This window comes from Lampris incognitus, chromosome 12 (genome assembly GCF_029633865.1).
Source record: "Lampris incognitus isolate fLamInc1 chromosome 12, fLamInc1.hap2, whole genome shotgun sequence".
In the NCBI taxonomy this organism is placed as follows: Eukaryota; Metazoa; Chordata; class Actinopteri; order Lampriformes; family Lampridae; genus Lampris; species Lampris incognitus.
This window is the reverse complement of record NC_079222.1, coordinates 25212494-25224984: the sequence shown is the minus strand read 5'-3', so window position 1 is coordinate 25224984 and position 12491 is coordinate 25212494. Positions and strand designations below refer to the sequence as shown.

General features: G+C 43.5%; 1 protein-coding gene across 1 annotated transcript in view; it reads left to right on the top strand.

The window, feature by feature from the left end:
* Positions 1-12186, top strand: part of LOC130122083 (endoplasmic reticulum metallopeptidase 1) — a 42004-nt gene extending 29818 nt beyond the window's left edge. The window contains exons 7-15 of the mRNA XM_056291115.1: positions 93-305; positions 492-712; positions 5248-5422; positions 5992-6182; positions 6947-7099; positions 7783-7985; positions 8190-8305; positions 8742-8905; positions 12010-12186. Coding sequence (XP_056147090.1) covers positions 93-305; positions 492-712; positions 5248-5422; positions 5992-6182; positions 6947-7099; positions 7783-7985; positions 8190-8305; positions 8742-8905; positions 12010-12186 — 1613 coding nt within the window. The remainder of the gene's footprint in view (positions 1-92; positions 306-491; positions 713-5247; positions 5423-5991; positions 6183-6946; positions 7100-7782; positions 7986-8189; positions 8306-8741; positions 8906-12009) is intronic.
* The last annotated feature ends 305 nt before the right edge of the window (positions 12187-12491 follow it).

Here is a 12491-nt window from a genome sequence, read left to right as displayed (position 1 = left end):
GTACACCAAGGCCAATGCATATAAACACTTCATAACTCAACGTACATATCAGGTTTGGTTCTCACCCTCTCCCCATTGACCCCAATTTTCAGGTGACAACATCTTGGCTGTGCTGAAGTACCTGATGATGTCAGAGAAGCTTGCTGATCCCTCAGAATATCGTCATGGCAACATGGTGTTTTTTGACCTGTTAGGAGTGGTTGTAGTGGCTTATCCATCCCGCGTGGGCACCATCCTTAACTATATGGTGGCTACAGCCACTTTCCTCTACCTGGCTAAGAAGTCATCATTGCCTGGCAATGGTGGTAGGTCTCTGTTCTCTATGGTGACTTTGTACATTGTAAATTTTCTTCTTTAAGAGTAGTTTTAAGTGAGTTCCTATTCTTTTTTTGAAACGTTTAGACAAGGGTGTGGTCAGTTTTAACTTAATGAATTGACTTAAGATGTTAAAGATGTGTACCAATCAATTCCTTTGTCTCACTCTCCTCTAGGTGGACGCTATGTGCGTGAGTTAGCCTATGCTACAGGGGTGGCATTAATGAGCTGGTTTGTCACGCTGCTCTCAGTGCTGATTGTAGCCTTGTTGGTCACCCTGCTGGGTCGCTCAATGTTCTGGTACAACCACTTCTACTCTTCCATCTGCCTATATGGAGCTGCTGCCACTGGAAAGATGGTCCTTATCCACACATTGGCCAAGAACCTATACTATGGGGTGAGTGCTGGGGTTTACAGTCGAAAGCTACTTATAATTAACACTAAAGACTAAAAGTCAAACATTGGGGGCGTCCGGGTAGCATAGCAGTCTATTCCGTTGCCTATCAACATGGGGATCGCCGGTTCAAATCCCCATGTTACCTCCAGCTCAGTCGGGCATCTCTACAGACACAATTGGCCGTGTCTGCGGGTGGGAAGCCAGGTGTGGGTATCTGTCCTGGTCGCTACACTAATGCCTGCTCTGGTCGGTCAGGGCGCCTGTTCGGGGGGAAGGGGGAACTGAGGGGAATAGTGTGATCCTCCCACGTGCTATGTCCCTCTGGCGAAACTCTTCACTGTCAGGTGAAAAGAAGTGGCTCTATCGGAGGAAGCACGTGGTAGTCTTCAGCCCTTCCCGGATCGGCAGAGGGGGTGGAGCAGAGATCGGGACGGCTTGGAAGAGTGGGGTACAATTGGAGAGAAAAAGTGGGGGAAAAAAATTAAACAAACAAACAACAAAAAAAAAAAGTCAAACAGTTTATGAACAGACTAACAGAGTTGTAGACTTGAGACTTGAAACTTGGACTCGAATTGCGAAAATCTGGACCTGTGACTCAACTTGGACTTGCCTGCTGTGAGAATCGGACTTACTTGCGATTTGACTGCTTTGGTATTTGAGACTTGAAAGCTGAGACTTGAAAATGTTTGAACCGGCAATTGTTTATTGAGAAAATAATGCACTTTAAATACATCCCTATTATATCTAGTTTAGCCTACTTTGAACTGAGTCATGCCTTGTGCGCAGTGTGCCAAAGCACGTGGAGAATGACTAATCGGGAGGGTTATCCTATGCCTAATAATCAGTCAACATAAAGCTGATGGCTGTTTCATAAGGAACTAAAAAAAATGTATTGCTGGTTAAACCTGAGTCATACGTTGCCAATCTGAGACAAGTCCAGCTGGCACTGGCAGAAAGTACAGCGTGTATCTCTAAGATTCAGATTAGAGAAATAGCCTACTTTTTCTTTGTTTTGTAGGCCAAAGATCTATGCATTAATGAGTGTTGCTCAATTCAGAAAATCAGTTAAAATAAGTGGCTTTATAGTTTCTTTTTTTTCTTTATGTTCAGGGTGTTTTATTGAATGTCATTACGGGCACGACTCACACCATCATACATTCCCTATTTATGTTAGCGTTCCTGCTTTTCGTTTTTGTAGAATACAGAAGATTATTACTGATGGATTTTCATTTGTATATTCTACCTGAAAGTATAACCTCTGCCTGATTGCGCTACAGTCAAAGAACATTCGACTGTGGTTGTACTTATAGATAATGTCATTAACGATCTAAAACCATGCATGTTAGACTTTGCATGTTTAGTTATTACAGCCCTGGGTGCAATGTCTGTCCATAGTAGCTGATTATGCTGATCTTATTAAAGATGAAGACTTGCGACTTGACTTGAGGATTAATTGATACTCGTGCAAAAAGATTAAAAGCAGCCCTGCAAACTATGGCTGAGAACTTCTACAAACAGGATAAGTAGTGAGGATTTAAGGAACATTGTCCTATATCTACTTCTACTGTTAGGGGTCGCCACAGTGGATCGTCCGTTTCCATCTCTTCCTGTCTTCTGCATCTTCCTCTGTCACACCAGCCACCTGCATGTCCTCCCTCACCACATCCATAAACCTCCTCTTTGACCTTCCTCTTTTCCTCTTCCCTGGCAGCTCCATACTCAGCATCCTTCTCCCAATATAGCCAGCATCTCTCCTCCACACATGTCCAAACCATCTCAATCTTGCCTCTCTTGCTTTGTCTCCAAACCGTCCAACCTGAGCGGTCCCTCTAATATACGCATTCCTAATCCTGTCCTTCTTCATCACTCCCAGTGAAAATCTTAGCATCTTCAACTCTGCCACCTCCAGCCCTGCCTTCTGTCTTTTCATCAGGGCCTTTTTGTCCTTTATACTGCCACTTAAAACGAAGTGTATTTGAGGAGGGTTATATCAGACTCTCTCCAGTTGAAGTCAATGGTAAGCAAAGAATATTTGCACATGGGGCCCTTTATAGTATTCTAGTTATGTCACAGCTTGTTTCAAGCACAATCATTTTGTTTTTTAAATCACAAGTTTTCAGGCCATGCTCAAAAACCACCTTTTGAAAATAATAGAGTGTCTTAAACAAAGAGCAGGCAGAGCAGTGCCTTAGTGGTGAGCACTGGTAGTTCATAGTGAGAGGGTCCTGGGTTCAATTCCAGCCCATCTGTGTGGAGTTTCTGTGTTCTTCCTGTGTTTTAATGGGGTTCCTCTGGGTACTCTGTTTTCCTTCCACAGCCCTAAGACATGCACATAAGGTGAATTCTCTAGATTCCCTATAGGTATGAATGGTATTTGAGTGTGTATCAGTGGGGGGTGGGGGTGGACTCCAGTCCCCCTTGAACCTGAATGAGACCAAGTGGGCTTAGATAATGAATGAATTGATAGAAACATTATGAATAAACGCTGAGCTCAGTGTAGATTAAAGGACCCAAAGTACAGAAGTGAGTCAGCAGTCAGTTCCTCTTTCTCTGTGTGGAGTACAGAACAGCAGCTCTTTGTGTCTTTATTTGTCGGTGTGCTGTGATCAGTGAGTAGATCAAAAGGGAAATGTCACACATTCAGTCATCTGATACACAGACAGGCACATCTTGCCAAGAGACTTGATAAACATAGAATGCATGTAAGCAATCTGTTTGTTGTTGGTAGCGGTTGCAGGAGGGAACTCAAACTGTTTTGTCAATTGGGCAGCACGGTGGCGCAGTGGTTAGTGCTTCCGCTTCACAGCAAGAAGGTCCTGGGTTCGAACCCTGGGGTTGTCCAACCTTGGGAGTCATCGCAGGTCGTCCTCTATGTGGAGTTGGCATGTTCTCCCCGTGTCTGCGGTGGGTTTTCTCCGGGTGCTCCGGTTTCCCACACCATCAAAAAGACATGCATGTTAGGGTTAATACTCCTACCTGTGCCCCTGATCAAGGCAATGGAAGGAAGAACTTGAGTTGGTCTCCGGGTGCTGCACGGCGGCTGCCCACTTCTCCTAGCTACACAGCTAGGATGGGTTAAATACAGAGGAGGAATTGCTGCACGGGGAATAATAAAAAAAATTAGTAAGTAGTATTAATTGTTGATGAAACTTGGGCTATCATGCATCTCAAATATGCATCCCAGCATTTTCAGCATTACAGCCTTGGCCCAAGCAAGTAATGCATTGTTTGTTCATTGTATGTGTGAGAAGTTGCAGATCAACTTTTAAAGAAACTTCGGGAATGAATCATCTTTCTGTTGCATTGCGGTATTGCACTGCAATAGTATTGCAGTGTGTCTTTCTATTCCAGTGTTTCGCAAAAAAAAAAGAGAAAGATACTGAATGGTTTGCATCAGTCTCTTTGTGGAAAACAACTTGTTAACTGTTGCCATGTACTTGCCAATACTATGATCAATGCTTTGCATTTGGTCTCTTCGTGTCTAGGAATGCTAGTCTTTTTTTGCCAGCCTACATACAATGCACAATTGGCCATGTCTGCAGGTGGGAAGCCACCTGTGGGTATGTGTCCTGGTCGCTGCATTAGCGCCTCCTCTGGTCAGTCGGGGCGCCTGTTCAGGGGGGGAGGGGTAACTGGGAGGAATAGCGTGATCCTCCAACATGCTATGTCCCCGTGGTAAAACTCCTCACTGTCAGGTGAAAAGAAGCGGCTGGGGACTCCACATGTATCGGAGGAGGCATGTGGTAGTCTGCAGAGGGGGTGGAGCAGTGACCAGGATGGCTTGGTGAGTAGGGTAATTGGCCGGATACAATTGGGTAGAAAAAGGGGAGAAAATCCCCAAAAAAATAAAAATCAAAGCTTGTAACATATTTCATATATAAAGGCATCTTTTTTTAACAAGCTGAAGTACTCTCCATTGTAATACATTTCAGTTACATGATCATAAAAATCAATGATACTGTCATACATTAGAGCGATGCAGACTTGGTGCATTTGTCTCTGTGCCTTGATATTTGTGCATTGGTCATTGTCCTTGCTCTATTTCAGTACTTTGTTTTTCCCCTGTGATGTATACTTTTTCAGCTCTCAATTTTTACACTAGTAAGAGTCTGTGGTTGTGGACTATTTATGGTATCTGGTGAGAAGAGAGAAGGAGGGAAAAGAAAATAATCAGGGTAAAGTAAAGAAGTAAAACATAGTCCAAAGTATATTTTATAGGAATGGATGAGGAAAGCATAGTTTTAAAGAGAAAATTAGAATCAGAATCAGAACGCTATTCATCCCCAAGGGAAATTGAGTTAATAAATTGTTGGAAAAAATTGCAGCTTCAATCAGCTTTCTATTGTGCCACGTTCTTAAAAGTTCAGACTGCAACTCTCATCTATAGAGTTACATTCTCTTGGATTACTTTATAATGACTATAGGGATGTAAGAGTCCATGTAGGCATCAGCTACACTGGACATTGATGTGTGACTGAGTAACAGAAAGACACAATATTATGTATGCTCATTGTCTGTGTGTGTTTTCTATTCAGGGTGTCCGTCTGGTGGAGCTGGGTGAACTCTACTTTGATGTGAGCTTGTTGCTCTGGTGCTGCAGCCTAGTGTGGCTGACCCAGCAAGGCCTGTGCTCAGCCTATGTGCCCATGCTAATGGTGGCTTTCCCCCTCACCACCAAACTCTTGCTGGCCAAGGAATTCAAACATAGAGGTGTGCTATCCACTTATATATGCATATTTCATAAGTAAATTTGACTCAATAGTTCTGACATGGAATTCTGATTTAAACATAGAAGAATTCTTGCATTTCTATGGTATTCATATCCTCTTGGATAGTTTGGTCTATAGTTATATTAATTGTAATGAAAAATCAGTCTTTTAATGCTTAAAGCCTGAGAGGAATTTGTGTCGTCGCAAAATTTGTTAAGTCATGCAAAAAAAAAAAGAAAACCCCAGCTGTGTTGAATTTGAAGTGAGAAAAGGAAAAATTTAACTGTTTTTATGCAGGATTTTCTGTGGACAATTAGTAAATATCGACATTTAAAAGAAAAAAATACCAACAAGCTTTAGTCATTTGTTATAGAATATAACAATGAAATGCTGCAATTTGTGCAGACTTGCATTTTAAAATTTTGGGAAATGTAACTTTCATACCTACTATAAATTCAGTAGCTTTTTTAAAACTCTGAAATTACATGCTTACCATTGTGTAAATGGTGAGTAAATGATCACTATGTAAAATCTTTGTATCTACATCCTCCTCCTCTCCAACTCATCCAGGAGCATCAGTAAAGTACAGTGTGCTTTACCTATTTGGCCTGGCATTGCCCTATGTCCACTTTATGTTTCTTATCTGGGTGGTGTTTGAGATTTTTACACCCATTCTGGGCCGGAGCGGCACGGAGATACCCCCTGAAGTGGTGCTGGCTTCCCTGGTCACCCTAGCAACTATCTTCCTCTCCTCCTTTTTTGTAAGTATTCAGGGCCTGTCTGCTTTTTCACGTCTGAGCTTACACTACTGAGATTTTTCCATCCCATTTTGTATAGTTTTGATATTTATTATTAATGTGGATATAGGTACTCCACAAGTGCATTCTGAGGATTCAAATACTCCCAATGAATCACATGGATGGCTGCATTTAATTTTCTCATTTTCTCCCTTTATTTATATGGCAGTATTCATATTGTTCTATGTATTAAAAATGTTATTCAAGGGAGCATGTGGGTAGCATGGCGGTCTATTCCATTACCTTCCAACACGGGGATCGGTGGTTCGAATCCCCGTGTTACCTCCAACTTGGTCGGGCGTCCCTACAGACACAATTGTCCATGTCTGTGAGTGGGAAGCCGGATGTGGGTACGGGTCCTGGTCACTGCGCTAGCGCCTCCTCTGGTCGTTTGGGTGCCTGTTCAGGGGGGAGGGGGAATTGGGAGGAATAGCGTGATCCTCCCACGTGCTACGTCCCTCTGGCGAAACTCCTCACTGTTAGGTGAAAAGAAGCGGCTGGTGACTCCACATGTATCGGAGGAGGCATGTGGTAGTCTGCAGCCCTCCCCAGATCAGTAGAAAGGGTGGAGCAGCGACCGGGATGGCTCGGAAGAGTGGGGTAATCGGCCGGATACAATTGGGAAGAAAAGGGGGGGGGATACAACAAAAAAGTTTTTCAAAATGTTGAAAATGTAAAATTGGATAGCAGATTAAATGTTTCCATTGATATGTCATTTTCTCTTACAGCTTCATTTCATTTACTTGGTACAGAGTACCAAATGGATCCTGGCGGGCCTGGGCTCAGTCTTCACAATCATGTTTCTTTTGGTGTCTTGTGGACTCATGTTTCCTTACTCAGGCAGTCCAGACAACCCACGCCCAAAACGTGTCTTTCTGCAGGTCCGAAGTTTCATCTCACACTAGTGTGCGCGCATGCACACACGTGCACACACACACACGTGCACACACACACACACACACACACACACACACACACACACACCAACACAGGGTTAGGGTTACATGTTAGATATTTGATTATGCAGTGACACTAACAGTTTTGTAATTACACCGGTGGACACCCATTAACAAATGTGTGCATTCATAAAACAAAACAAAACAAAACTTATTTCATAAATGCTGTTTTAACAAGTTTAGTAATACAGTAAACATACTGTATTACTAAACTTGTTAAATTTTTGCTCTTAAAATTTGTTTTCTGCAGACCTTGTTTTTATTACATTGCAACATTTATATAGACCCGTTACAAAGTTCTTACATGACTTACATGTTTTATGTGCTGGGTTAGTTGGCAAAATGTCATCATATTTTGACTGGTCCTCTTTAAACTGTAAATCAGCTTTGCAAATTGTATTTTGAAAGCACTCGATGAATAAGATTTATTGTTATTTATTATTAGCTTTGAAAAGGGTATATTATATTTATATTATATTATTATATCATATATTATATATTATAATATATTTATATAAAGGGTATATTATATATTTGTGGGGAAAGTTAAACATTTCACGTTTTGAAGTACTTTCTTAATAGCCTCATGCCTCGTCTACTGACTGCAGCACACCATGCGGACCTTCCACAATATCCACGGCCAGGTGGAGAACCGTGACTCAGGTCTCTGGATCAACAGCTTCGACTACACCGGCATGCAGTATATCACTCCTTATATACCCGAGATCAATGACACCGTCCGCACCCGCTGTCGTGAAGACCGACCCTTCTGCGGTTACCCTTGGTTCCTGCCAGTCAAGTTCCTCAGCAAGTTTGTAACATGTCCTTCTAACTCTCACATTTCAACAGGTCATTCATTTTATTACATCAGCCTGATGAACATAGGATTCAATTAATTTAATTTTCACCAATCTGTGCTTTGTACATGTTTCACAGGTGTGTCTTGAGTTTATGGCAGCCATTAATATAAAGTAGAAGTGTGCAGTCAAGAATTTGACATGTTTTGTCTTTGCAGGAAGAACTGGTACCTTCCTGCTCCAGAAGTGTCTCCAAGCTCACCAGTGGAGTTTAGTCTGCTGTCAAAAGAGGAGACGAGCTGGGGAACGATCAAGATGACCTTCCAAGTCAAAGGTCGGGAGTGCTATATTTGGCCCTGTGAATGGATATTAAAGATGTTCTAGGATTTGAAATGGACACTACACAGGGAAGTTTAGTGTTTTTTTACAAAGCCCTTGCCAACATGTTGGTGCTTTATAACATTTCATTGGATTCTGTAGATTAACATTGTGGTTTCTTGTGGTAAGACGTTCTACAAATGCATTGCTAAGGCACTGTGATGCAACATTGTCTTTGCAACATGTATCTTCCAGTTTATTTTGCTGTCAGATCATTTGCAGCATGATCATGTTTACATACAGCTGTCTCTGTTTGCATGTGTACACACGAACACCTGTGTTTTTTGTGTTTGCATGTATGCAAATCAGCATGTGCATTTTGTTTGTGTCAGTGTGCATGTGTGTGTGTATGTACTTGGATGAATGCTCATATCCTATCTTGTACCTGGCAGGTCCCAGTCACATGTCATTGTATCTGATGCCTCATCGAGGGGCCAGCCTCTCCACATGGTCCTTTGGAGATGGGACACCTCAGTTTGACCTGAGTGGAGAGTATTTTATCTTCTACTCTCATGGACTTGATGCTCCCAAATGGACATTCTGGTTCGAAATACAGGTAATGTCTTAAGCATAACGATATTAATGATAATCTTAAAAACTTATACATATGTGGGGTCCGCGGTGGTGTAGCGGTCTAAGCATCGGCTTTGTGTCGATGCAGTTGCCCACTGGGGACTGGGGTTCGCGCCTCGGTCTCGTCAGATCCGACTATGGCCAGACTTGACGAAGCAGCAATAATTGGCTATGCTGTCTTCGGGAGGGGAGCGGAATCAGCTTGTGTTCGTCACATGATTGCGTCTCTGAGGGTTCAGCCTGGATTCGCCTTGTCACGAAAGTGGCGAGGCGTCTGTCTCCTTCGAGACTGCTGACTGGAGAGATGCAGTTGGCAAACGCATGCAGTATGAGGGTGGGTGTTTGAACTAAAATAGGGATCGATTGGCCACTAAATTGGGAGAAAAAGGGAATAATCAGAAATAAATTTAGAAAAAAAAAATTATACATATGTGCCTGGGCAGTGCAGCGGTCTATTCCGTTGCCTACCAACACAGGAATCGGCAGTTCAAATCCCCGTGTTACCTCTGGCTTGGTCAGGTGTCCCTCTAGACACAATTGGCCGTGTCTGCGGGTGGGAAGCCGGATGTGGGTGTGTCCTGGTCGCTGCACTAGCGCCTCCTCTGGTCGGTTGGGGTGCCTGTTCAAGGGGGAGGGGGAACTAAGGGGGATAGCGTGTTACGTCCTCCTGGTGAAACTCCTCACTGTCAGGTAAAAAGAAGCGGCTGGCAACTCCACATGTATCAGAGGAAGCATGTGGTAGCCTGCAGCCTTCCCCGGATCGGCAGAGGGGGTGGAGCAGCAACCAGGCCAGCTCGAAAGAGTGGGGTTATTGGCCAAGTACAAGTACATTTGGGGATAAAAAGGGGTTAAAAGAATTATACATTTAAATATTAGAAGAATGGGGCCTAAAATTGACCCTTGTGGAATCCTGGATGTACCATCTGAGGATGATGATGAGCTTCCAGCTTGAACTTGGTGCATGGTGTCCTTACTGCCAAACCAGAAATTTGGGGTGATTATTTAAGATTTTGTTGTATTATGCTCAAGGGATTTTGGCACCACTGTGCCACTGGGAGGGTTCGAGATAGGAGGGAAGACACAGCAGAAACACGGGCTTTTTATTGAACAGTCTCTTTCGCACTCGCACGGGCCGGTGCACTCTAGTATTGGAGCCGTCGCTTCGCTCTCTGCTTTCCCAGCGGTGTGTGTGGCTCCCCTCTTTTTGCTCATTCATCCCATGCTTTGCCTGTGTCCGCGTCAATGTCAGTCAGTCCTGGACCCAGCTTCACTGCCGCATATAAAGGACAGGTCTTAAGTTTGACACACCTGAGGCTGGTCACTAATCAGCCCCCCTATTGCATCTGCTCTCCCGCGAGCCACATGCCCTCTCTCAGCTTGCAGCCGAGGCTAAACCACACCCGACTACCACAGGGATTAACCCAAACTAACCCAAATCCACAGCAATAAGACTTTTTTACTTCCTCAACTAGGGAAGCCTGTGTGATGTGTTTAGAATCATGATAGTTGTAAATCAAGTGAAGACTGGCATGTAATTGTAGTTCAAAATAACTTTGTTTGTGTTCTTTTTTTTTTACTACTTTATTAATCCCCGTGGGGAAATTCTTTCTCTGACTTTAACTCATCCTAGCTGTGTAGCTAGGAGCAGTGGGCAGCCGCCATGCTGCAGCCAGGGACCAACTCCAGTTCTTTTCCCATTGCCTTGGTCAGGGACACAGACAGGAGTATTAACCCTAACATGCATGTCTTTTTGATGGTGGGGGAAACCGGACCACCCGGAGAAAACCCACCGCAGACACGGGGAGAACATGCAGACTCCACACAGAGGACGACCTGGGATGACCCCCAAGGTTGGACAACCCCGGGGTTCGAACCCAGGACCTTTTAAGGTGTCTCGTGGAAGGGGGATGATGACATTTGGTGTTGCCCAAGGCTTGGGTAGAACTTTGCCTAAAATGGCATTTTACTTCTGTGCTGCGTTCCTCATAAGCTTTTTATATCTGAATTTCTAAATATTATATTTTCTGATGTCAGTTAAGTAGCCAAATGTCCAGTTTGTACAATGGAGTTGTTACTGTGCCTGATTTGTGTGAGTATATCTCCAGGTATTTGGTTGTAATGAGATATTCTGAAGAAACAAATTTTAATGGTTAACTTTGAATGGTCATACCATTTCAGTAAATACCATCAGAGACGTGTTATAAATTCAGGATCAGTGTTTAATTTTCTAACCAAAGTTCGATAAGTTTCATAGATGCATATTAAATTCAACAGATTTTTGTCTTGACCTGGAACCATCAGCTCTGACCCTGTGTGAGGTTTAGCTGTATAACATATAACACAAAGTTTAGACTCTCACAGGTCTTTTCTGTGGAAGCGAAAGCTGTCGTTCTTTCCATTCCTGGGATGTCTGGATGTCATGTGAAAAGGCATGTAGGGGTCTAAGCAAATGATATGTACAGGAGATTAGCTGATGCCAGAATTTGCTCTTACTATCACAATGCAGTGTGTCTAGACATTTCTAGTTTATGTGCGCTATTTGATCTAGACAGATTGTGACCTGTCACAAATGAATAAGTACTTAAATGAACCCTTTATTATCAGGAATCAGGAACACTTTATTTGTCATTTCATTTCACGTACACAGGTACGTGAAATGAAATGACAAAGTGTTCAATATTTCGTTTCATTTCACGTACACAGGTACGTGAAATGAAACGAAATATCGTTTCCCCCAGCCCACAGCAGTGCAACACAAAGACAAAAACACATATCTAAAAACTACAAGAACACATATCAAACTACAAAAAAAAAGAAAACCACTGTCCGAGAGAACAAACACCAGGATGACTCTCGGAACTGCCGGTCTGCATGGGCTAGCAGTTAGCTTAGCCCACCCTGCCTCCACGTCCCGTCAGACTGCCCTTGGTGTTTCCTCCTCGGGTATGTGCAGCTCCAGGCAGGGCCATGGTCCCTGGGCCCATTGGACTCAGTAGACCAGGCTCCCCCAGCTGATCCAACACCAGCTCTCCCAGCCAGTTACTTATACATGTTGATGTGGGCTTTCTTCTGTTCTTCCTTTGTTAGCCTCCAAGAGACCCAGATCCATCAGGTCCCGAGGGGATGATCTCAGTAGCCATATCCTCTCACTACTTCTTTGGAGAAGACCAGAGGACTGCTCAGCTTGAAGATATTCTCCACAGGTTTCCTACTTGGGTTTTTCCTTCCTCTTGGGTCAGTACCTACAACATGTATCGATACTGATGAAGCCAGCCATCACCACTGGTGACCCTGAAGAGATTGAATAGCTGCAGGGGCCCAAAACAAAAAGAACAGATTTAAGGGAGTGACTTTAAAGATAAGCTTATTGGCTTGCTGCATCTTCACTCTCACACAAACATAACGCTCAGAACACAACTCCCTTCCAGCCTGCCTGAAAGACCCCCATCACTGTGTCAATAGGCTAAGTAGCTAACAAAGCAAGAAGACACACAGAGACATGCCAGATGTAAGCTTACGTATAGTACAGAGAACTGACTCACTAACTTACTGACCAGTTCACAGGCCAA